The 27,428-nt window shown below is 37.9% G+C and overlaps 1 protein-coding gene and 1 long non-coding RNA gene across 3 annotated transcripts in view; one reads left to right on the top strand and one right to left on the bottom strand.

The window, feature by feature from the left end:
- Nucleotides 1-2,607: 2,607 nt before the first annotated feature.
- Nucleotides 2,608-27,428, top strand: part of LOC140332982 (uncharacterized) — a 160,160-nt gene continuing 135,339 nt past the window's right edge. Inside the window, exons 1-6 of one of the 2 annotated variants that reach the window (XR_011921262.1) lie at nt 2,608-2,828; nt 5,149-5,314; nt 5,622-5,653; nt 7,738-7,902; nt 10,000-10,055; nt 13,080-13,164. This is a non-coding gene — a long non-coding RNA (uncharacterized lncRNA). Of the gene's footprint in view, nt 2,829-5,148; nt 5,654-7,737; nt 7,903-9,999; nt 10,056-13,079; nt 13,165-27,428 lie in introns of both variants that reach the window. The other variant, XR_011921263.1, reaches the window with a different exon arrangement.
- Nucleotides 12,162-16,028, bottom strand: TCF15 (transcription factor 15). The gene is made up of 2 exons (XM_072414305.1): nt 15,305-16,028; nt 12,162-12,577 (listed from the first exon to the last, which is right to left on the bottom strand). The coding sequence occupies exons 1-2, from the start codon at nt 15,779-15,781 to the stop codon at nt 12,503-12,505; spliced, it is 552 nt and encodes a 183-aa protein (XP_072270406.1). The 5' UTR covers nt 15,782-16,028; the 3' UTR covers nt 12,162-12,502.

A 27,428-nucleotide genomic window follows, 5' to 3' on the forward strand; every position in this document is an offset into this window, starting at 1 on the left:
CTTCCATCGGGTCCCCCAGTATCTGTCTTCGTGCCAGCGCTCCAGGCGCCGCAATCTTCTCCTCTTCTTCCGGGTTCTTCTTACTCTGTCACGTGAGCCAAGGCGTGAGATCAGGTGACGTAGTTGGGGCAAAAAACTTGTCGATCTTACTGCGCATGCTTCTTTTCCCTATTTTGACAAAAGGGCTCCTTCCGCGCATGCCTGAGATGCTTGGACATGAGCAGAAGGAGCATCCAAGAGCCTCCTGGGATGCGTGATGTAGGTATCCTTTGCGCTCCCATTCATTCCTGATCGCCTAGACAAAAATCCTGAGTCAGGTCGCTTTAAACTTAAAAAAAAACCCACTAACCTTGAGTCCTGCTGGTCCCCGCAAGGTCCCGGGGACACGTCCTGCTCCTCCGATCTCCAGCGGCGAAGTGCAGAGACGATCTCCGGGGTTTCTCAGTGACGTCGGTGCAAGCATTGGTGCGGGTGGGCGGGGCGGCGGGAAATTCAAATAGTTTTGTATTGGATTCAATACAAAATAGCTGTATTGAGTCCAATACAAAGAAATTTTCATATAACATATATATATATAATGTAAATATATATATTATATATGCTACTGTACACTTATATTACATGTTTAACTATTTTTTTTTATTTTACTGGATTTTTATGTTTTTTTATTTAAAGGTTATTACTAAATTTATTAAACATTGGACATATTTCGGTGAGTTATCCCTAGGAATTATAGCCTACTATGTAAAATAAATTTCCATGCAAAAAAAAAATGTAACACTTCTTGCATGGAAATACGGACAGAATTGGAATGCTGGGGGGGTTAAGGGTCGTCGAACAATCTAAGGCGGTGCTCTGCATGTTCAGAGGTCACCAGCAGAGGTCATGACCCCTGGTAAAGGTCGCTGGACAATTGCTACTTGCTGAACCAGGGTTCTGTGCATAAAGTTCTAGAGATTGCTAGGGTTCCTTGAACAATTTGCACCTCTCAGGTCAGTTTAGGAGACCCCCAATGATCTTTAAAGGGGACATTATTCCCACTGGCAGCAATGTAAGAGGCATTCTTCCTACTGACCACATTATTATACTATATATATTTTTTTTAAACAAACATAAAGAAGAACTAGAGTCTTTTTTTTCCCCATCAGTGACCCCATTTCATCACACCTTATTGACAGGAGGGGGGAGGGGGGGTCACATGGAACAGGAAGTGAAGGGAAATGTCTCCAATACTGACAGAAACTTGCAGGAAACAAATGTTTTACAGTGCAAGAAGAAAAAGTTGAACCTCTGCAAGGTTTTTAATAGTTGTTGCATCTTCTTTTCCACAATGACCTGTCCCTAAAAGACAGAAATAACATGTTGTAGAAATTCTGACCTTTCCTCACCCAAAGACAAACGAATGCCTGGAGGGTTTATACAAAGAAATACAAAGCTTTCCAGCAGTTCTTTACTACTGATATACACTGAGAATTCAGCATGGGGTCACTTGCGCACAAAAACCCTGTAATCACCTCAGCCAGGAACCGCAGTCACCTCACGTGAAGAGGGCGGGCGCTTCCGATACCTATATGCTGATTGGTTATAACTAGGAGGGACCTTGGTGCGCGGGAAGAGCCCTCTGTGATTGGATAGTTTTTACAAGTTGCTATGTGATTGGATGGGAGACTACTGCAGCGGCACCGCTCTGCTTGAGGTGACGTCTTTCATGTTATGAGGTGTGTGAAGCGTTGTGATTTATAGGCGCCCTCCTGGGTTCAGGTAATATGGTGGGCAATGTCTCGGTGTGATATGCTCTGTTAGTTAGTCAAGCGGGTCTGTCATGTTTAGACACCGTTTTTTGCCTTTGGAGTGCATCTTAAAGCGAACCTGTCACCAAGTTTGCAATAGTATACTAACAATTTATATGAATATGGGGCCCTTTATAATTTCCTGTCACATCCTTCCAGTGCATTAAGTTTTCATTTACATAGGGCTATCTGGGGATTGACAGAGTAAAAATTGAAAACAGGACTGCCCTACTTTCCACTAGGCTAGCACTAATTATATATAATTGTCCCGAGTAAAGATGCTCTTTCATCCAGAGCAGGACCTGCAATTGGTGACAACAGTTTGGTCCTTTATTGTTCAGGGCTCCTGGCGGAGAGAAGCCTGTTGTCACCGACTACCATTCCCGCTCTGAGATGTCATGTGACCAAAGACAGCAGAGGACATCAATGCTGGGAGCATGCGGAACCGTAAAATACATTGTGTTCAATTGTGAAATGAAGTCATATGATATACTTAATTAGTGATAGTGGCTTTCTATATTATTATGAGGAGTTAAAAAAGGCTTTTCACTTACAATTCACCAAGATATAATTCACTGTTTCCCCCTGAAAATGTATTCAGCTGGGTGGCTTTGGAAAAAGATAGGAAAGATGGAGGGGTCAGGGGAAAAAGACTGAAAAATAAATACAGTATAATAACAAAAATACAATATATAAAAAACAAATAAACACAATAACAAATAATAACATTGGGTACTAATATTAACTTGAAAAGTAGTAAAAACAATTAAAATGCTTTTAAGTATTAAGGTTTTTTTCCTGATTTTTTTAGGTTTAGTGTGCGGTTGCTTGGGACATTGGAGATTGGTAAAGACAGCGAAGGAACGCCTAAAGCTACGTACACTCGTGCAATAATTGTCATTGGAAATGACAGATCGTTGATAATCGTTAAAAAAAGTGCACAATGAACGAGGAATGTCGCTGGAAATGAAGACCGTCTTAGCAGATCTGTTTGGATAACGATTGTTTTTATTGTGTATGGTTGTGGATGTTTCTGCGGTAAACATTCTCCGATACTCGTCACTTCCTTCATCATTCAAATGATCATATCTAGTGTGTGTACATTATTGGTGAATGATGTTTGAACAATCGTTTAGTTGCAGCATCGTGCACTATACAATTGTTCAAAATCTCCCTTTTAGCCGGGTGCACCACCCAGCACTTTTTAGTAAAAACAGTAAAACAGCTGGGTGGTTGGATCACAATACAGGGGCCACCACCCAGCTACAGCTTCTTCCCACCTGGCTTGAAAAAAATGGGGTGAGCACTAGCTCAATAAAATGAATTCATGAAGAGTCAGTGGGAAGAATGCCTCTGTTGTAGTAATATTCGGGAAGGAATGCTCTTTACAATGTCAAGTAAAAAAAAAAACACCCTTCTATACCATAGGTCGCCAACCAGTGGTCTGCAAGAACGTTTTGGTTGTTCTCGGCTCTGGTTGGTGCCTCCCTGAGTGGGGTCAGAAAACGGACCTTGCTGGCGGGGCGCACCGGCCAGAGCCGCGGACCATGTCCCCTGTACTGTTCCCAGGCTCAGAGAAGTGGGGGGCTGTGTCCCTGGACTCTCCCATCGTAGGCTCGGATCTGCAATGGGAGAGCGGGCGGGGGTTATGTCATAATGACGTCACTACGGGGGAGGTTTCTCCCCCTTGGATTGACACTTGGCTTCCCGCGCATGCGCAGTCAGGAGCCGGTAATTTTAGTGGTCCGCGGGACTGAAAAGGTTGGCGACCACTGTTCTAGACAACTCATAACCAACCTACTGGCTTTGCCAAAGGGCATTGAACCCAGAACTGTGCGGGCTCCGTCAGATAAGCTGAAGCTCAGGGAAGGAACCCCTAGCAACCACTGGAGGAACCCTAGGGTTTCACACAACCCTGGTTGAGAATGGCACATGTGCTAGATATTGCAATGGCCGGTCTGGCCAATGGCGTTAGGCTGCCCATACGGGGTTAGTAAAAGAAAAAAAAAAGGTCTGCATAGTTATGCACTGTTTTATGTTAAATGCAAGCTTGTCACCTACTGCCTCCATATGCTTTATTTATCCTAGGAACATAGGCTGCGACAAAAATGGAACTTGTCATCTATTTTAATAATAGGAAAGAGATCAAGGGATAGAGGCAACTTCCTCTTGTATTTTAGTCTTGCCCAACTGGGTAATCCAACCTGGAATGGGTCTGATCCAGGATTAAAATAATTTGCTAAAAAATATCAAATGACTTTTAAAAAAAACATTCCAGGTTTGATGGATCACCCAGCTCCACAGATGAAAGTGAAGCCTCTCCAGTTTTGGAGAACTTTAACAAATCAGTCTCACAATAAGAGAAATCGTTGTCCTGATTGAATAATTCGATTTTACTTTAGTTTACGGAACAACTGTAACATTTGGATTCCCCTCAATTTCTTTTTGGTGATAATGGTCCCCGATATACAGAAAAAGCCAAATAGGCACAGAGATGTCAATTATATTTTACAAAAAAATCTAACCTTTCCCTACTTTTTCCAAAGCAAAAAAATATACAATTCAAACGTGAATTTACGTAATACACTTGGATCAGAATTCAGCTGGTTCCAATGATAAAGTGGGAATCAGAATTGGTGAATTTACTGTTTCCATTCACAGATACCTTCTGCAGGGAGATGACCTCTTGTGGACTGGACAGAAACAACATCTTTGTCCTTTGTAACCCTGGGACCAAATCTCTGCTGGAGGCTTATCTGGTACCAACAAATTTCTATTTCTAGTCCCTTTCTATCCCCGCTAGCATTGCAGCGTCCTCAAGAGGAGCATAAAAATATGGTAATAGACGTCATTGTGCCTGTAGAGTGGGATTTGAGTGAACGGGAATCCTATGGGAATAGAGCTAAAGTTATTCTTGTGAGATGAATACAATGGCGTTGTGTCAAATGTTATCAGAGCTTAAACAAGGAACCATTTCTGTTTAAAAGAACAGGAGGCTGGAAGGTAATCATTCCCTTGAATTCAAAATATATGCACAAGATGTCCTCCTAGATTGTAAGCTCTTCAGGGCAGGTTCCTTTCCTCCTGTGTCACTTTATCTGTCTGTCTTTTTTACAACCACTGTTTAATGTACAGCACTGCGTAATATGTTGGTGCTATATAAATCCTGTTTATTAATAAGAATAAGAACAATAATATTAATATTTGAATGTTACATTTACTGCTTTATGAATAAGCCACCTAAACTACAAAAAATTCTTTTTTTAAAGTTGTCAGTTTTAGAATTTACAGAGCAGTGGACTGACCAAATAAAATGTGAAAATTTCTCAATAAATGTATTTTTCTTATCTTTTTTTAGATGTCACCTGATGGGAATGCAACGGTTGGCAAGGCTAGTGGATTTTAGGCTGCAGTGTTGTCAGTCCTTTCCAGCGTATGAGATCATTTACAGAAAACTGGCAGGATTAACAGGTTGAGAAGGGCATATTTTACGATTTACCAGAATGTTTAGTTTGAAGTTGAAGGTAATTATTAAACAATGTGGATTTCATCAGCAAAATAAAAATTTTGGAGTAGGTTATCAATTTTTCGCTGTGGCTGATTATTGACTCCTTTTGTAAGACATCATGTTGATGGACAAATAGCAAAGCATAACAAATCTTGCACATTATTGAAGGGTTTTTTTCTTGGTTCAGAAATCAAAAGCTGTCACATGCTGAAGATGACCTATGGCAAAGCACAGAAACAAAAAATCCAAATGACTCACCAATGTTACTTCTCAGGGGTATAATTTTATAATTGTTATAATTATATTATAATTTTTTTCCGCAGAATTTGGATTTCTACAGGTATACATTATAAAGGTAAATATTTTATGCAGAAATACATGCTGCTGCTTTATTTTTGTTTTGGAGAATTGAATGGTTTTTATTATGTCCTTGTCTCCTTTGCAGCAAGGTTCCTTGACTTTAATTGGGGCTGTAGTTAAAGTGGAAGCAAACTTAAAAAATTGCAAGCATGCAGCTCCGTATTGCAGAAGGAATGCACTATATACTTTCCTTTCTTTTATTTATTGTATACGCAGCTTGGTGTACAATCCTGGCATATATGTGTGATGGAAATGAATGTACTCCAGCATCACTTCAATGCATCATTTTTACTCGGCCAAATGATATTGTTACCGGTAATGGAACGAGGAGAGTTGAGTTTAGTTTTGATTTAATGTAAATGTACAATCCAATGTGTAAAACCTAAATATAGGCTTTTTTTTATGGATATGAATGGGCGCTGACAGTCAGATTATGAACGGCAGATGAATTTTTTCTTTAATTCACCTGCAAATCAATAATAAAATCAGGTTTTACCATGACCTTCTACCTGACTTGGATGAAACATGTATGTGGCAAATACATTCCAAATGTTTGTTGACCTTTTCTGTATAGAAAAAGAAACCATCAAATATTGTCCAACAAACAAGTGATAGCAGATGCTTTTCCCGTTTTCATTCTGTGTTGGTGCTGCTGATTTCCTACAACCTCTGTGCAACTATAAAAGCCTACTTGCACTTCAGCGATGTCTGCATCTGTTTTAGGACTGATGGCGAATACAGTGCACCTTGTGCCAGTCAATGTGACAGGGTGATAATTCAAGAGCACGAATAGGAGACAGGAGCAGAAGGGTCACCCTTTAAATAGCAATAAAAGCACCTTTGGAGCAGAATCACCTAGTATTTTAATGATTAGCTGCAGATTCAAAGTACTGATATCAAAATACTAATAATGTGTATTTGGGATTTATAAGCTGCATGATCAGCTTCATACAAGTAATAAATATAACTGTTCCTTGTCCTAAATTACGTTAGCAGTGTTTTCTGCAAGTCTGCAGGGAGCAGTTAAGAAGTATATTGGTAGGAATGTCCCCTTTGCTGGATGTTGAGGTAAATTTGAAAATGTGTAGGTATTACATTTCCTAAAAATATAGTTTCTTGAGATTTCTTTCGATGAATGCTGTTTAAAATGAAAATAGATTTTGCTAGGTTTTTGCAAATGATTTTCAATTGATTATATGCATACTTAAGGCTATAGCTAAGGGTTTAGTTTGTACAAACAATCTGTCGTGGTTATGTAAAAAAAATTCCAGAATCCTGAGAAAATACATTTATGAGTGCCTATGCACTTAGCTGGGAACAAATGGAGGAAAAGAAAGTCTCTTTGGTTATAGTAGTAGTGAGAAATAGTATTTGTTTTCTAAACTACATCAGGAAACTAATGAGCAACACAGATGCATTTTTCCCTCCAGGTATTATTCATATATTTATTTATATATATAAGCACCTCATTTATGAAAATGTCAAAAGTAAGAGCTGCCTGAATTGTTCTATGGCACCTTGTCTCATTTTGCTTTTAAAGCCCAACTCCAAGCTCTTTTCCCCATTCCTCCAAACTGCTTCCATGTAGCTCCCTGGCTGCAGGTTTCTTACGTTTTACAGGATGTATTTAGCTCATTCACATGATTCTCGGGCTCCTTCTTCTCTGATCCTTTCTAAGTGCTGGGCAGTCCCAGAATGACCCAGGATTTCAGGGCATTTTTCTCCATCATTACTCTGTAAGTACAAGTCTCCTCAGTGGTGGTCCATGAATCCCCTGCATCAATTAACACAGAGATCCAGTGGTGGAATTGCATTACTTTGCGAAGATCTGAATATTGTAACTTAGGATGCATTTTTAAATTGTTTTATTAAATGTGACATGAACAAAAATAGCTTGAAGCTGCATTTACATTAAAAGTCTTTATTGATACAATGCAGTTAACCAGAGGTACCTGCACCTACCTTTAAAGCAAAACTCCAGGTTTAAAAATAGGTAAAGATTAGTTGTCAGCTTAATTTAAGGTTTTAAAACATTAGCTTTTGTTGGTAAACCCTTTTTTTCTGACACTGTTCCCACAGAATGTCCATCTGTCCAGTTGGTACCGATTGTCTTGAAGATTGATAGATGTCCGTTGTAGTTCAACCCAAAGGCTGTCATAAACCCACCATCCTGACATAGGACTACTGTCGCAGGAATGATTTTGGACAAGAGACCTCTAAAAACACTATGTATATATATAAAAGGTTGGTTAGAACTATGTGTGATTTAGATATGTAGGGAGATAGGTAGAAAATGTGAAAATGTACATTAGCCATGTTTCCAGAGCTCCAGGAATACTGGAGGGGTCATATAAAAGGACATATGCATTGTTATGCCTCAGTCTGGACCTTAATCATACCGAATGAACATCTGTAATTTTACAGCTGACAGTTTCCATTGCAGATTTGGATTTAATCATTTGCTTCTACGTCACACAGACAGCTGTACTTTGGACACTTTGATATAGGAAACCCTGTGTGATTATGCCATATTATGACAGTATTGTGTGGTATTGTCCCGTGCACCAGGGTGACACCTGGATATATCAAAACCGGCTTTATTATTTTATGTGAGACTAAAAATATCTGAGTGTACCCACCGGAACTGTGTATAAATTGGGAAATCCTCAAAGCTTTTCCTAAAGCCATAAATTTACTTGACACTGAGTAAATAGCTATAACCTGGTTTTAGGCCCTCTGTGGACATTTGGAGAAGGAGTTCCCGTGACTGGGATTTTGTCTCAGTAATTATGAACTAATATGACAAAGAGGTGACTAGTTTGGTGCCATAGATAATTGGTATGCAGGGCATGGAAGTTATGAGAGCAGAGCCCACAGTCACATTAAATAATAACACAAAAGTGTTTTAGGACCCATTCACACTTATGTGCGAGCATTGCAACACCCATTCTTAAGTGTAATTAAACCCATTAGAGCTTCCCTTTTAAAACACACAGATGTTAACCAGCCGCATACAAAAGAATGGGATATCTGCTTGAAATGCATTTTCATGCATGTGTGAATAAGCCATTAATATGATTGAGGGCTATCAATCCGGCGACCTGTTTAGGTTAATGTCATGCTAGCAGTCCTTTTGTTAACAGTAACTTACCAGCAACCAGTTTGCTAGTGAGGGCAAAAAAACAAAAAAAAAAACAAATTCCTATTTCTACAGAATAGCATGGCTCTAGTCTCTTGCTTGCAGAAACAGGTGATTTCAAGTAACAGTGATTTCAAGTAAATCCTTTTGCCACTGTTGCAATCTTGTTGCTGGGATCTATTGCAAGTAACAAAAGTGCTAGTATTTTTTAGCATTCATTTAACTCATTCAAAATCTAAAAATCATTTCAGGTTCTGTAGCTAGCCAGAGCATGTATGTATCCAACAATGTAACTTTTCCAAACTTTACCTTAGGTACCATAACTTATATGAAGGATTCCAAATAAATTGGTTGCTTTTGGTTACTGCATTTTCCTCATTATCATTAATTTGGTATATCGATTAGGTCCCATTAGGTTTTCCATAAGATTCTAGGTGCAGTAGGGGCTGTCTTAGCCTTTAAAGGGGAGGAGGTGCTTGGGTCACTGCGAAATGTATTTTCAGCTGTCGCACAGCTTGACATCTACAGCTGAATCTACAAGCCCGCAAGACCCGTAAACAAAGTATGCCAGCACCAAGGGAGTGCATTGCTTTCCTTGGTGAAAATAAAACATTTGCTATAGGTGGATTAAAAGAATATTTGCTGCCTTTTAATGAGCCTGACATAGGGACCAGGGCTGCCGATGGATGGCATCAATAGTGCTGTTTTTTTATAATCGCTGACGAATTCTGGACTAATTCCGCATTGCAAAAGGCCAGTGTTTGGCCTTTTGGTGTCTGGAACAAGCTCAATTAGTGCCAAGGATGACAAATATACACTTATTTATATCACAGCTTTTTATTCCCAGGAAGACATTCATATGTCTATGACCAGCTTTGATAGAAAGAGAAAATTCTCATTTGAGAAAATGATGTCTAATTGAATGCTGAAGTCTTTTTTAGCGCCAACATATTATGAAGCGTTGTATATTAAATAGGGGTTGCAAATGACAGACAGGTACAGTGACACAGGAGGAGAGGACCCTGGCCCGAAGAGCTTACAATCTAGGAGGTAGGGGAACTAAAGATAAAAAGAATCATTTATAAAGTATTGCTAATAGTGTTGATTATTTTACCAAATATAACCTATCACCATTTTGAAAAAAAAATTTTTAATTTTTCTTTTTTCCTTTTACGGCCGTCCTACTTTCCGTGTGAGTGAAGCTTCACCCACAGACAAGACAAATTAGATCAAAAGTATAAAAGGGATCCCTGATAAGGTATTTCACACTCAAGTTTATATAAGTATTTCTCAAATGTGTTATTTTTTTAAATTTATTATATTTAGCCCTATATTTATGCACATACTGAAGATAGGACTCCTATAACTCCAGCCATCGAGCCTATTCTTAGGGTCCCTACAATATAACTATGGCCAAAATAAAAAATAAAAAAATACATATATGCTACTGTCAGTTATTAGCAGTAACACAGTTTTTCCTATTTATTATTTTTATTACCTGTTGATCCTGCAAGCAGATTCATTATTTTAACACTATTTTAAACAGGCCAAACTTTCCAAACAACACCCTTTTGTGATTGCACTCCAGAACCATCGGTGCTGTCACCAGGAAGTGGAATAAAAACAGATATATCAGCAGAACCAACAAGCAAAAAAACTATTTTATAGCTAGCATTGACTAGTTTCAGCATCATATACAGTCTTAACTTTTTTTTTTGGTTAACTTTACCAGTTTTATTCCATTTTTACCACTGAAGGGTTACAGGTTGCTTAGATCATAATATTAGATGGTGATATAGTAAATTTGTATGGATGCTACCATTCTTTGACTTCAGTGACATCGCTGCCCCAATACTATTAGTTTCATCAGTCGCTTGATATTGTCCTTTTGTGTTGAAAATATTGTCAGTTTAGGATTTATGAACACAGAAACACAGATCTTTGACCTCCACCTCCCTTTCTACTGAGCTTTAGGGTATTGTGCTCTATTTTAGCAAACATCCTACAAGCTTGTCATATTTATAACATGAGGTCATTAGTGTTTAGGATGACCAGTATAAGTTAAACATTAAATGGAGCATGCTAAAAAAAGTGAATATGCTTCCTATGACTTTGTCATTTGTGTGTAGTTTAATTGACTATGGACTTTGTACAGCGCTGCGTAATATATATATTAATAATAATTGAATGTCATTAGTATTACTCCATAACCTGGGAGATGCTGCAGGAAATTTATTCGAAATTGATTTTGAAACAGGTCTGACAAAGGTAACTAGAGTGTAGTCAGGTATTTGTATACTATATTGTATACTGTATCATAAAATTGTATCTAAACTCACAAATAAAAATGTAATTTATATTAATTTATAACTAACAGCTTTAGATATGGTGGCTGCGTTCACTTTCCTTTAACTAGTAATATACTTCTCTATTGCAGTGATAGTGCTTACTCGCTTTAATTTATTTATTACGGAGATACATTGTGACCCTAGGCTGCTCTCCTGATTTGAACTACAATAAACTCCTCCTCATCTCTGTTACATTGGAAGGAGGGTGGGTTTATTTGTGTATAAATGAATTGGTATTTTCTGTAATTCCAGAAAATATTGTCAGTCTAAAAAAAATCATGCAAGCACCACAGAACTGGTAAGCTGCTATGGACTTAAATCAAGCCGGAAAGTTTGTTTCACTTTTGGAAAGAGTGGAGCAGGATTCGAATTCTTGTTGGGTTTTCACTGCTTTCCAAGCTCAGTTAGAGAGATGTACCCTCACTCCCTTTCCTGCGAACAATGGTTAGTGGAAAAAATGTTGAAAAGGGGACGTGGACACGACTTAAAACCTGACGATGGGGTTCTAGCTTTCCCTACTACCAAAAAAATTATATTTCTGCATTTGTTGCTGTTGGAGAGTTTCCCTCACTTCCTTTCTGGTAAAACCCGAGCAGGACCGGCAAAGTAAGAAGACATTTCTCTAACAGAGCCCCTTAATAGGTATAAACATACTAACGTGTTCTATCACTTCTCTATTCTATCCAAAACTTTAAAAAAGGGTTTTCACGGGACATGCAGTTTGAATATTTTTTTAATTACTATCCATAGGAATTCATGGACAGCAGAGACAGGTAGGTTTAAACTAACCAATGCTAGTACTATTTGTAAAATGGGCTTATATTGGCTTATTTATTTTTTAAATATTGTTAATTTTGCTATATTGGTACCAAAATCTGTTAAAAAGCAGTGCAGTTTGTACATGTACATAACTGGTTTATATGGTTGAGTAACTTAAAAAATAAGTGTATAAAAGGTAAGGTAATAAAAATATGCAAAAACTCATTTTAATAATGTTATTTTAATTAAAAAAATCTATAAATTTGGTGAACATATGTACAGATATTTTCTTCACATAGTCATCAGGGGTAGGCGACCCAGAAATCTTGGTCCCGATATATATAAAAGTTCCAGACCTTTACTGCGATGTGTTTCCCCTCCCCTACTTGGAGACAGCTGTACCCCAGTTTCGCAGGTTCTCCCACATATATCAACATTCAGAGATAACGTGACCAGCTCTGCTCTAGTTTAGCAATGGCTCTTCGGCACCTGTTGGTCCTTGTAATCTTATTTTCTGTTCTTGGTAGAAAATTAAATTATCTGGCCTTGCAATCCTTGTGCCTTTGATTTCTGCTTTTAGTCCGGCAGATAGCGATGATCATCTTTGTGGAATACGTACAGTGTTCAGTCCTCGAACTTTAAGGCAACCTCCAGCGTGATCTCTCCTAGAGGCCTGTAATGACAATGAATAAATAAACTTTTTTAGAACTTTAGTGCACATGTTTACACCTCTCCCCTTAATAGGAGTCTACATAAAAACTCCAAATATAAAACAAGTATGTATTAGTATGTACTGTCTTTAGTTACTTTTGCCTATTTTGATTTGAAATAAAGATAATTTGCTATAGATTACTGTCATTTTTACACTAAAGAAATTCGGATTCAGACCTTGTATCATGACCATAGCTACCAGTTAGAAACCTTATAGTTATAGTTTGCTCTCAGCAAATATTTCATTTTTCAATACTTGTAGAAAACTATATTTGTGGGTTGTACTAAAATAGTGTTTGTGATCTTTGCACACATTGATACAACGTTAGACCATATGTAAAATTATAATGGCTTCTGCTGTTGCTTTTAAAACGGATCACAACAAGTGCTTACAGTATTGGGAATGGTTTGATATTGCACAACATGCTTTTAACTAAAACGAAATGATTCTTTTTTCTGTACAGAAAGAAGATTGACCCTTTAACACGTGGACTGACAACACCAGACCAAACCTAGAAGCGCTTCATGGTTTACCACCCCTCGTACTTGGTAAGTCATTGGCCTGTGAGGCCAGCCTAAGAGTTGGTTTGCAATCACAGCCTTTGTTTATTAAGTATTAAAATGTATCGGATTCTCAACAAACACTAACCAATAATGGAAAGAGTTATAACCTAGAGATATCTTAAAGCTTTGAAAATAACTCTTTCTGTCAGCAAGCACTGATTATAATTTCTTACAACTTCCTATTCTTATAATTACTACCTCACTGAAATAGTAGTAAAATAAACATTTAGCAACATATTTTAATGACTAGTGTAGAGAATAACATATTTTTTCATGTACCTGAGCTGCATTTATTATATACTTAAACTAGCCTTCTAAAGCGAATCTGGTAGGTCAACATATTTTTTATTATACAGATTGCAATAAAAGTTAGTGACGATGCTATTGGCCACTTAGCATGTGATAGTGACAAGTCTTAAGGGGAAGATTTTGCAAGCTGCACAGATCCAAGTTATCCAAATCCTGTGTACTTGGTGGGATATACTTTATAGTCCTACCCAAAACAGAAATCTGTTTATAAACATCAAAACACTATAATTTGCTATAATTTTCTCCTGTGTATTGTCAAGGCTCATTTAGAAAAGCTACATCTGTGCAGAATAGCTATTAGCAGCCCACTGACAGTAAATAAATAGTTTCCATTATTATGTCACTTTTGTTTTACTTTTTCCGCCTAATAAAAAGAAAACCTAATTGACATATATCTAACAAGTGCCACACTTTGTCCACAGGTCTTCTAATGAGTATAAGCCTAATAAATATGTTAATGCAACATAAACACACACTAGCCTCTGCCTTTGTTGTGTACGTTTGTGCTGTATAAAACCCTCTTGTCATGGCTGCAAGTAGGTTAGGGAAATATAACTATAGAACTCTCAAGTGAACAGAAGTGAAAATTTTATATCTATATGCAGAGGAAAAATTGCAATGCCAAAAATAGCTGCGTCCCTTATTCACGCCTCAGTCTTCTGTCAAACAAAGGTGGTAGTATTCATAAATTTAGTATGGAAATTATACCATTGGCATTGGATTTAATTTACTGCGATGGAGTAAAAGTATCGCAGCAGCTTATATGTCTGAGGCCCCTGCAAAGCTCTTTGCTTAACCCTCTAGCCAAAATTTTAAGAATACCCTAGAGTGCTGCTGTGCTGCCTTTTGTTACTGTGCAGCTCCAGGCTCTGCAGAATAGCTTAAACCTCTGAGCGTTCCTTTTTATTATTGTACACTACAATACAAAGTACAGAATAGTGATGTGATAGTTTGACACAATTTATCACCATATGCAGTTAATAAATTCTGTTTCATAAATTGTACAGTTTTATACAGTGATACTGGTATTTCAGAGATTGATTAATGAAACAGAATAAAAATAATCCCATTTTTTTTACTATTGCCTAAAAGAAGCTTTTTGTAATACCAAAAACACTTTGACCTACTGTAGTGATATCACAATTCTTATAATTCATTGTTTTTGTATCAGCTAATTGCATTCCTATAACACCTGCTTTTTCATATTCATAAGTTGCATAACAGTTTTATTTTATATGTATTTTGGAGACCATTTCTGGACTACTGTCCAGTGTAGCTCCATTCAGAAGTACTGAAATGCACTGTATTGTTCTTTTTTGGGGGATTTCGTTCTTTCTCACATGCATTATACTTTATATATTACTTTAAATATAAACAGCAATAATAATAATTGGTAAGCACAATGGTAATAATACAAACATAGCTAGGTTTATGTTAACTGCAAAAAAAAACTTGCTTCTGAATTCAGCATTAATTGGCCCATTACTGCTGGGAACAAAGAACTGACTGCATATAACCTTGTTTATTTTGCATTGCTACCATTACCACTGCCATTAATGCTTGTGGTCCTTGGTTAACTTTAGAACAGGAACCTTGCTTTTAACATTGCATTGCTTTTTTTTTTTTTTTGTTTTAAATTGGCAATACACAAAAGGAATAATCTTCCCTTTTTGTAGGACATTTATCATTGCACAGTCTAGTTGTAGTTCTTTTACCTATATATATATATATATATATATATATATATATATATTTCTTTATATAAATAACTGGACAACATTGCAGCATTTGATTTGAACCTCTTGTCTACACTTACCCCTTTTCTTTGGTTGCTGAGGCAGAATGTACAAATGCTGCGTGGCAATTTTCCGTCTGATTCTTCCCGGGGTCTGTACACCGTGCTGAAACACGGCTGCCCATCTTCACAGCCCTCGCCTATCAGCAGCACATTAGCCAAGTGAGAGATGTAGCTAGATGCCAAGCGTAGAGTCTCTATCTTGGAAAGCTTCCTGTCCACCGGCTCTGTGGGTATCAATGTGCGAAGGGCAGTGAAGGCAGTATTAACACTTTGTGTCCGATCCCTTTCCCTGGCATTGGCTGCTTGCCTCTGCTTCACTACCACCACCTGCCCAGGCTTCCGTGGCATCTTCCTCTTCTTTTCTGAAGTTTCATAGCATCCAAATGACTGATCGGAATTGTCACTCTCACTCCTATTCTCCTCATCCTCAGACATCATCGAAAGGTCTGGGTACATGACATGCGATGGCATAGATCGGAGCATGGTGAAAGCCATGCTTAAGGGTATAGTCAAATCTGTCTATCGTTACCTGAAGCTCCGTCAAACAACTCAAAATCTTCAGCAGTCACCTGGCTACCCCCACTCCAGACTCTGTACTTAATTCCCTTCCCCAGTAATTGGTTTTCTTCCGTATTATTGCTCATAAGAAGGCCTGATGGCTTGCAGTGCCCGTGACTGTGAATTTAATTCTCCTGATGTCTTCACAGCTGTTCATGTAGTTTCCTCCTCAGCACTAAGAAAGGAGGAGTTGTACTAAGCTCGGCTGCCTCCTTAGGAATCTCTATATATAATAGAGGGGAGGGACTACTGGAAGCACTTTTGGCAAATGGCACCGCTAGGTGCACACAGCTTCTGTTTATCAAACTCATAGGGGGGTTTATCCTGTATAAATATTGTGGGTTTTTTCTGTTTTGTTTATAAGCTCATATATAGAAGATTGTTTTGCTGCTTCTCCAGCAGCTCAGGGGTTAAAAAGGACAGCTCCGCCTGGATAAAGCTGCTGTCCTAAAATGTGATATAATTCAATGCTTTTAAAGTGGAGCAATCATAGTACTTCAGGGAAGACTAAGGCTATGTACACATGTTTATTCTTGTCCAATAATTGCCTCCAATAAGTGCTGATATCGGATGAGAATCTGGCGTGTGTACAGTGATGGACGAGGAACGATCGTAATGAGATTGAAGGGGAGAGAGCTCAGCGGGGTCTTGATCCATCGTTCTACCCCCCTTCCCTCTCCATAGAGCAGAACGGCGATGTATGTAAAGTGAATGTTCATGCATTATGCAGTCATTGGAAGGATCGTGAGAGATCCTTTCCAAGGACAATTATTGCAGGTGTGTACCCAGCCCAAGACAGTGTAGATTTTTTTTTATGTTTACAATAAAATAGCGCTGCTATTCGCCAATTATTTATCTTTGGTTCCATTCCTTTTAACTCGATGACTGTGTAGCAGAAAACGATGGGGGATAAGGAACTCTGGGTGTTGAAAGTAAATTGCCAGTATAAGTGATTTTGGCTTTATTTCATAGCAGCAGTTTAGACACTGACAAGCTTTGCAGACTTTATACTTTAAGAAGTTCTGCATATAATTTATGTAAAAGATCACAAAGCAAAGCAGTGTCTTGCTCCTAATTTTATTGTAAAAAGCTTTAAAGTCGGTGCATCAGCTGATGTGACAGTGTCTTGGCCACAAATAATTACAACAAAAATACGTAAATTGGGTGTCAGAACTTTTGGTTGTTTTTCCATTTTTGTTTTTCAATTTTCCGTTTGTTCAGAGGTATGATGAGTGTGATTTACTGCCTAGAGAGGACTCCAGTTTGCACTAAACAATAAAGAGCTGAACAAAAATCAGGCTAGTATCTCAGCTTGAAACCATGCACCCATATATTAATAGGGTTCGATATTTAATGTACAGCACTGTGTAATATGTTGGCCCTATATAAATCCTGTTTATTATTATTATTATTATTAATAATAATAATAATAATAATATTAATAATATGAAATAATAATAATAGGGTTATGTTCTTTTGAAACAGACCTTTTTAGCAAACTTTTTCATCTTGTGTCTTCTGACTTTTTCCCTTCTATTTCTACCTGCAGCTGTGCTGGGCAGTCTTTACTAATGCAGGGGACTGTCCTGATGTTATAATGTCAGCATAGCTACTCTGGTGTATGTCCATGATTGCCTAGACTCTCAGAAAGTGTTTTTAATAGTATTTTTGGTGCCTTATTATCACTGGTAACTATATGGTAAATATAGAAATAAAGTATTAGCATTATTAAGGAAGTACCGTATTTTTCGCCGTATAAGACGCTCCGGAATATAAGACGCACCCAATTTTAAAGGAGGAAAATCTAGAAAAAAAGATTCTGAAAGATTATTTCCCTTCTGATCACTCATGTGCCATTCATACCGGTATTCCCCTTCTGATCACTCATGTGCCATTCAAATTCCCTTTCTGATCGCTCTGTACCTTTCAAATTCCCTTTCTGATCACTCTGTGTCATTCAAACTCCCCTTCTGTTCACTCTGTCATTCAAATTCCCCTTCTGATCACTCTGTGCTTTTTTTCTATTGTACGGCAGTTAGGACAGGGAACAGCAGGTGGCGCTGTGCCGGCTTCTTTCGCTTTGCTTTACAGACAGGAGAAAACACGATGCTGGCAGAGGAGAGAGACACGCTGCAGCCAGACACACGCAGGATCGGGTATCGGGTGAGTATAATATTTTAAATATTTTTTTTAACACATTTGTCGTATAGGACGCACTAACTTTTCCCCCCAAGTTTTGGGGAAGAAAAAGTGCGTCTTATACGGCAAAAAATACGGTATCAACTTTCCAGCCTTGTATCTTTCTTTGGTAAAGTTAGCATATGTGACTACCTCAAGGCAAAACTTCAAAAAAAAAAAAAAAAAAAATCCCTGGTTTTCCTACATCCAACATTTCTCATTATTGACGCAGTACTTTCCAAGTTGCATTATGCTATTGCTTCTGGCCTTGCTGGAGGCAATTTAGATTATCAGTGGTAAAGAAAAAGATCCTTCTCTCAAATGAACATCTATCTTTATCTCCATTCGATTACTTCTATACTCCCATAAACAACTGTATGTTACCTTCAATAATTATAGTAATGTCCTATAAAATATATATTGAGTTGAAAGCTTTGTACGATAATAATTAGGATATTTACCAAGCAAGGCCTTGTGTATTTGATGGAGTCAGACATTATAAACTATGTTTTAATTAAATTAAACATCCATTAAAACAAGCCACATACATTTGCACATCTTAAAAGTCTATATATAAAAGAAAGGATAGGCCCCAATAAAGATGTTTACATTCCTAAGGGACTTTAATATATTTGGGTTATAAGATTATTCGCTTATTTTTCCCTCTATGATCACTCTCCAAGTACAAAGCAGAACTAATGTTCCATCATTACAGAAGAGGATGTCAAATGCCTGCCTACATTCTAGGGATGGAGGACAGCAAGAAGGTAGGTTGGAGTGGGCTTTGCATTGTCATTTTTAGTTCTGACTGGAGTTCATCTTTAAGTGAAACAATGAGGCTAGGTGTTGGGAATTGCTGGTTTGTAGGAAACATGGGTACAGTAAAATTCATATTTGTTTTAGCAGGATAGCCCTTTTCCACAGAAAGAAAACAAAGGTACTCCCAATAAATGTTCTAAAACAAGGTCAAAATTCAAACACTCTGCCACATCGTTCCGAACTGCAGCTACTACTATATACAAGACTTTAAATTTAGTCACCATTTATTTCCTAAGATGCATTGATCTTATTGCACCTTCATATGAAAGACTTTATGCCAGTCTGACCACTAGGGGCAATATTTCAAATTGATTTCCTTAAGGTCTCCTCTTGTGTGGTGTTCAAATAGTTTTAGTGGATTTTATATTTTACTTACATAATAAATTAGATACTAACTAAGATGAAAGTAATAACCTGACTGGAAGAAAAGAAAACACTGTTGTTACAAAATTAAGTGGCGCTAAAGTCAAAATGATAAGATTGTGTTGTACAGAACACCTAAAATGTAATAGTGATAGCAGCACACTTACCCTTATGTAAGGGTACCTTGGTACTGCTAGGTACTCTTTCTGCCTCTTGTTCCTAGTCTTGGGAGATTTAACCAATGCAGAAATCTTTGAAATGAGGATAAAACTCTGTGCCTTTACTTGTATGCGCCTCCAAATTGAGTCCAGGTGAATATTGTTTAGCCACTAATAGGAAAAGGTCAGCTGCAGGGAGACCACAGGTAAAAATTTTGACTAGTCATTTGTCCACTTCTTGCTTTGTTTGGTGCAGTTTCCAAAGCTCAGTTCTGTTTAAAATACATTATTATACCGGTACAAATATTATATATTATACAAATACATTATTAACATTTTTTTAATCAAAAACGCAAAAGTTCTGTGCATCCATTGATTTGTAGGCCTTGCTGGAACTTTTTATTACTTTACCTAAGAAGAGCTTGTCATCTTTTAGAAGTTAGTCAAATTGCATTAAAACACCGGCCTTATGCAATACCATACCTGCATTTATTTTGTTCTACTAGGGGCTGCATTTAAAGTGAACCTATGGCCACACTATAATTATTCAAATATAAACATATTTCTAACAGACAAAAAAGCTTTAAAACAAGCCCTCATTAACTTCTGTTGCTCCAGATATTGATAACAACAAAGGCTGTTGAATTGTAACTCATATCCCCGTGTTTATTCTAGCATTAGGGACTTGGCAGCATAGCAGTCTTCTAATATGATCTAATAATATATTCTGCAGTTATATAAGCAGTTCAAAAACAAGCTACAAAAGAACTTATATTTCTTTGAGGAATTATTTACTCTACAGTGCTTGCAGGCACAGAGATTAGTACAGCACTGCGTAATATGTTGGCGCTATATAAATCCTGTTTAATAATATTAATATTAATAATAAAAATTAGTGCAGTGCATTGGTAAGATAAAAAAAAATCCCACTTTTTTTTTTCCTGTAGATTCCTTAATCCCTTTGAAGCTGTCCTCCATTCCAGCGGTCGCCAACCAGTGGGCCACAAGAACATTTTGGCTGGTGCGCCAGGAAAAGGACCCCCCTGGGTCGACCATGTTTCCCATACGGATCGCAGGCTCAGGGTGGTGGGTAGGTTGTGTCTCTGGACACAACCCCCTCACTTTGCCATCGCAGGCTCAGACCTACAATGGGAGAGTGGGTGGGTTCCGGCACCTTCTTGCCCTTTAAGTGACACGCAGCTCCTCACGCATGCATGGTCTGGAGTCCGTGCATTTAGTGGTCCAAAAAGGTTGGCGACCGCTGCTCCATTTGGTACCTCGTTGTCCTTGTTCCTTCTGTTTTTGGTGAAGAGAAAGCGTTGGGCATCTATATTTTTCCTTTTTCACCCGATTTTGCACTGTGCAAACGTGAGATAAGAGATATTGAGATTTGCACCTTTGTTTTTAATGACTGCCAAGCCCCTTCTGCACATACCCAAAATTGGGCAAATTGGGCATGCACAGAATAGAAGGAACAGCAAGAAGACTCCTGGGATGCATGACATATGTATCCCAGGAGGCTCTGCGCTCCTATTCAGTCTTTACTGCCATGAAGGGAAAAAAAAAACAAAGGCATTTTAGGAAAAAGAAAAACAACCATTAATTTTACTTTTTATAGAAGGGTTGTCTACCCTTTTATATAACGTTGTGTTGATATGTCCACTTTAAGCTAATTTACTGTTGGTAAGAATGCACAAAACAAAATCTTTTTAATGTTCATATAGCAGGTTGGCTTAGAATACACCATATAGCAGCACTACAAATTATGCTTAGTATTGCTCATTTTTGTGTATCAACTTTTTTGCCATAAGACTTTTAGGTGGGTAGCATAAAGGCTGAAAAATCAAGGCCCGGCATGACTAATATATTGAAACGCCTCCACAGCAGCTTGATAAAATATTGACATCCTCTACAAGTAACAAAAGTAAAAGGTTAACTATATTAATGTTGACTATGGATAGTAATGCTTCTTCATTGGTCTAGTCAGCAGGCCGTTGCAGGTAGGTGACCAAGCTATATTTGGAAATTGCAGTGGAGAAAAGTAAGGTCACCAGTCATGTTGTAATGTCTGTAATAGATGCCTGGAGCACAAAACGTAGTTGTAACAAATCCTTTGGCAGATAAAACTGTTCACATTTAGGTGTTAAATTGTGCATTTAACCATTTGCATTTTTTTTTTAAAAGTTCATAGGTCATCTCAGTTTTTACTCTATAACTGCTTGTTTTCATTATCCCGCATTCCTCTTTTTCGGAGATTAATCTTCTCTGGGGTTCCAAAGGTGTTTTTATTAAAAAGAAAAAGCACAAGAGCTTGATGGGGGGCTAAAGAGTTTACACAATGCAGTGCTGAAGTATTCGGGCAGCTTATGTTTATCTTATCTGCAGCTTCCTGGAGAAATGAAATATTATTGAGAGACTTCCTCTATCATCTGCTCCTGTTTAGTAGAAATATTTTCTTAGCTCCCCTTTCTTTGCTATGATCCAACCATTTCCCTGCTTCCTGGCATCCGTCAGCTGAGGAAGCTTCTTTAATGAAGTCGTCCTTTATTTTGCGCAAATATGTGAATGAAATCTTGCGTGCATGTATGCTACCTAGCAACTCTACAGATGTCTGTTCAGTTGTCCATAAACCCATGTGGTGTGTGGATGTTTGTACAAAAGAGATGAAATCATTCAGTATTTCTGTCTGATTGATCACACATTTGGGACTTTTTTTGTGTAGTTCCCAATGGCAACAAATTGGAACACGGCTTTCAGCTGCCTCAGTGGATTAAACCTGAAAATTTAAAAGCTGATTTCTTGAAGTTTTTACATTTTCAGTAGAGTGACAAGGGGTTAGATCCTCTTTCTGCTTTTTAGTGCTAGAACTAGAAGAAAGCAGGCACTGGATCTCTAAAGAAGTAAGTTCTCAGTCAGGACTTAAGTAGCATGACAGGAATGTGTCCATTCAGGTAATGGTGGAGTCTACTCCCTTCCTATGTATCTACTGGGTCTTTGTGGAAGAAAGTGCTAAAAACTGAATGTATAAAGTTCAAATTGAATTTTATTCAGGTTAGTATTTATTAAGATATCAAACATGTTTTGGTTGTTAGATTGGTCTTCGTTCAGCGGGGTCTAATACAGAAGAAGAAAATGTGTACTGAGATATTACAATTGATTGGATATTAAATGGTATTTAGTATAATCACTTCAGATGTTGATTAAGCACTATTATCATCTTCTTTTATCTCTAGTGTCCATGCTGAGGAGATTCATCTTCTCCACTTCCATTGTCACCATTTAGGAAGTGAGAACAGGAATAGAGTGAAATTCTAATAGAAACACTTGTTATATTGATAATTGTTGAAGGATTTTCCACAACCTTTCTATCCTCAACACTTTTAGAGGTACAGCTTTCCAAGTCTAGAATGAAGGAGAGGAATTGGCTTCTGGAGAAGAGAGAAAATTCTGAATTCTATTACAGGGACTTTCTGACTTAAGACACTTAATTACGTGACAGGGTCTCTTGCTTTGACTTACTCCACACCATTTCCTTTTCCATTTCCATGGGGAAAGCAGCACAACAAAATATTTGTGCCGAATTATTTAGAAGGGTGTCAGACTACAAAACTCAAAACGATTAGGTATTCATACAGCTCTGTTCAGTTGGTTTACTGACTCACACTGTTCTGTTTGCAAAAAATAATTCTTGAATTATTTTGTTTCAGGCACTGGAGACTTGCTAGCCAGTAAAAAGAAGTGGAGCAGATAAAGTTTCCTATTTTTATTATTTTGTAATAATAAAAATTATTACAGTTAGAAGTACATTATCATTATATACTATCTATTAGTATCACCCCTATAAAATTATGCATTGTATGGCATTTTCTGCAGTGTAATGCAAAGCCATTTAGAATGGCACCCAAACACACAACTACAGTGGTGAGAAACACAGCCCACCACAGTGCTACATATTACTTTGTGGTGTATTAAGGAATTTTCCTTATGGTAGTTGTGGTGCATTTGGAATGGGCTGCCTATAGAGTGAAATAGCATATATAGCCATGCAGCAATGAATTGGTTAGTCTGAAAAGGCTTCAAATGTTATGATTGAATGTTGATTCAGTTCTCTGGCTACCTTGGGGCTGTTTTTAGTGTCATTTTGGATTCAATCCCATGGACTTGGCTACCCCACAGGCCATATCACACTTTCAAGATTTTGCCAGCAGCAGAATCAAATTCATATCAAATTCATCCGTACCTTAAAGCGTACCTGTACTCAGAATTTCCACTTTACATTAAAGGGTATAGAACCCTCAAAAAAAAAAAAGGGTGCAGCGTTGAAAAAAAAAAAAGGTGCGAGAATGAATGGAACTGCAAAGCCCGGCATCTACGTCAGGCATCCCGGGAGGCTCTTGGGCACTCCTGAGCATGCCCGAGCATCTTGCGCATGCGCAGAATGAGCCTTTTTGCTCAAAGAGAAAAATTTGCCGATCTCACGCATGCACAGTGAGAACAGCAAACTTTTTTTTCATCCTACATTACCTGATCTTGCACCTGGGTCAGGTGATGTAGGATTAAGAACCCGGAAGAGAAGATGAAGATATCGGCGCTCAGAGCACCGGCTCCGGGACGGATGTTGAGACGATGCAGGACCCGATGCAGGACACCCCCGGAGTGAACTGACCGGCCCTGCGGGATTAAAGGTAAGTGTGTTTTTTTTGTTTTTTATTATAGTTCCTCTTAAGGTATGTCACTTGCTCACTTGCTAAAAAAGCTGAAGAACTTTGCTCACAGGTTGTCTTCAAGAAATCGACGTCTAGAAGGTGTCCATTGCCTTCAACATTGGTAATATTATAATTGTGATATGGCCCTCATTTTTTTACTGACTTTTAAGACCATGTAAAAATCCAATTTGTTATGTTTAATGTTTCCTGCACTACCCTCTTAGCTAATGCTGAATGTATCCTTTTCAGCATTCATATCAGTATATTGATATAGCATCAGAGGTCATCAGTTTTATACCAACATCCTCCAGGATGACAAATCTATTTTATATCACAGGTTACATTTTAAGTGAATGAACTTTCTAAATTAGAAAAAAGCAGATTTTTCTAAATAGCATTCAAAGTTTATGTTTTTTTTAACCTGGTCTTGCTTTTTAATAACCTTTGTTAACCAGACTGTTTGAATTTCTTTGCAGAGAGATCTAGAGACTTCACAGTGCAGTCTGTTTTCGTTCATGTATATTTGTGCACACACACGCGCAAAACCATAACTGCAAGATTACTTTGTGTTTAAATAACCCCGTCTCAATTTCTAATTTTCGCTCCCTGAAGATATCTCCTTACTGTTTATATGCCTCATATCTTGTTTTGGTTATGATTCTGTCATTTAACTCTTGACTTGCATCTGATAAAATTTGTTATCCTCCATATATATCCAAATCATACATTAACACATTATTTTGTGAGAGTATTTTTAATCAGCTGTTTATTTTTCCCCATTTTTAAAAATTTGATGAACAGGCGAATGTTTTTTTAAAATTTGTGCTTCACAGATCTGGTAGCACTCGAGCCTCAGCTAGACGGGGGTTAAGATTTGTCTTCCATATAGAACGGAAATAAGTCTAGTGGGGGAGTTCACAAGGGGGCAATTCACCTTTTCCATTTGTCTGCCATAACCCTGTAAATAATCCCAAAACACTGCACATGCAGACACGTCCCCTGAAATGGGAGCCCCCAGACCAAATGTGCACAGGGAGAGGAGGATAATGGAAACCTTACAGGAAAGTGAAGGATCACCTTTAACTTTGTAACTCACAGCAAAGACATAATGGCTTTTTTCTGTTCTCCCCTGCTTCCTCCAGCACTGTCTGCAGTGGAAACTTTGTATCTATAGTGTGTGGAATGTGATTACTTAAGCAGGGCTCAAAATCAATTTTAAAACAAATGTAGTTGGGGCAAAGGAAAAAAGTTTTTTTAAATTTTCTTCAGTCCTGTACTTAAAAAATCATCCTCATTATTAGCATTCTATAATTCTAGTATTCTATAAAACAGGGTAACACAAAAGCTTAATAATACTAATATTGGTATTATTATTAAGCAACTGAATAATTTGAGGTTTATTGTAAAAAGCAAAATAGTGATTTAAAGTATATCCTAAACCCAAACCTTACTTTTAGTATTAGATTACTAGTAAGGTATGTAGTGAATAAAATCTATGCCTGGGTCCCCCCTTGGGGGGATTTCCTTTCACATACTGCCCCATTAAAGTCTCTTGAGTTTATTGAGTTATTACCCCAGTAAATGTCTCCTGTGGAATCCTTTCCTTCTTTTCCTGTTCTGGTGAAAACTTAAAATTTTAGATTTACCTTTTATTTTTAATTTTATTATTATTATTATTATTATTAATAATAATAATAATAATAATAATAAACAGGATTTATATAACGCCAACATATTACGCAGTGCTGAACATTAAATAGGGGTTGTAAATGACAGACAAATACAAACAGTGATACTGATACCGAAGAGCTTGCAATCTAGTAGGTGGGGGAATTATCACACAATAGGATGGGAGATATGTAGTTGTGGGAAGTAGTGACGGTTTTAAAAGACAGAAGAAGATGGGTAGGCAAGTTTGAAAAAATTGGTTTTGAGTGCTCCTTTTAAATGAGCAGAAAGTAGGAGCAAGCTGAATAGGATGAGGAAGACCATTCCAGAGAGTTGAGGCAGCTCTAGAAAAGTCTTGGAGCCGTGCGTGTGATGAGGTTATGAGTGAAGAAGTCATTAGTAGGTCATTGGAGGAGCGGAGAGAGCGGCTGGGGGAGTATTTTTTTACCAGGTCAGAAAGGTAAGTGGGACAGGAACTGTGTAGGGATTTGAAGGCAAAGCACAGGAGCTTGAATTTGAATTTCCAGCTTGAAATGGAAGCCAGTGTAGAAAGCTGCAAAGAGATTCAGCAGAAGAGGAGCAATGGGAAGTATGGATGAGTCTGGCTGCAGCATTCATAATAGATTGTAGAGGAGAGAGTCGGGTTAGTGGAATACCAGAGTGGAGGAGGTTACAGTAGTCCAGACGAGAGTTAATAAGAGCGTGTACAAGGAGTTTGGTGGTTTCGGGGGACAGGTAGGGGCAGATTTTGGAGTTGTTGCATAGATTAAAGTGACAGGACCCCGAAATTCCTTAACTTTTTGTCCAGGCATAAAGAGGGCATTTCTCCCTTAGGTCTCAATGTACTGGTAAAAACGGAACTCGACATGAGTATCTTTAAGACAGTAGGTTTTAAAAGTGCAAGGGCAGCCATTATCGATGCAGAAAGCCTGCAGGAAAGAAGAACAAGTAGCCATGGACAGATGTGTCAGTGCCTATTGTTCTTATAGAGACACTTGACCTTGCAAGGCCAGTACACACAAAAAATTGAAATTCGATTTCAAAAATGATCGTTTATGACCTTTCTAGTATCAGATGAACAAATGAGCCCACTACACACACCACTCGTACTGTTCCATGGGGGGGGGGGGGATGAGCAAGTGACTCCCTGCTGTGCCTTCCTCCCTTGACATGTATAGCGTTGTTCTCGTTCATCGCTCATGGATCCGTCTTGAAACGACGTTGGGTGACTGCTGCACACATGTCAGATTGAGGCAAGTACATAGACTTAGGAGCACCTCCCTCACATATGTCTAGTATTATAGGCGAATGAGTTTCAATTCCATTATAAATCTGCCTGGCCTGCATTAAATACCCTGCCTGGTTTTATATGGTACAAGCCTGTATTTTACCTTTTGTCTAGTCTGTTACCGAAGCAGATTATTCCTTTGTGACCCTGAGGCCCATTGTGCATCCAGAACCACTTTTTGTAGTCTAGTACATCTTGCAGCTAAAAATAAACTCTTGTATAGAAAGCTATTGATCACCAAAGATAATTTTTCATAAATCAGTAATGTTTAGCGTGCTCTAGTTTTTCCCCTAGAATGCAAAAAAATAAAACCTGTGTTTTTTTCCCCTTCCTAAAACATTTCAGTTTTTACAGCTATTCCCAAAATAGATGAATACCCCTTAACTTAATTTACAGTGAGAGTA

Source organism: Pyxicephalus adspersus, chromosome 6 (assembly GCF_032062135.1).
Source record: "Pyxicephalus adspersus chromosome 6, UCB_Pads_2.0, whole genome shotgun sequence".
Classification (NCBI taxonomy): Eukaryota; Metazoa; Chordata; class Amphibia; order Anura; family Pyxicephalidae; genus Pyxicephalus; species Pyxicephalus adspersus.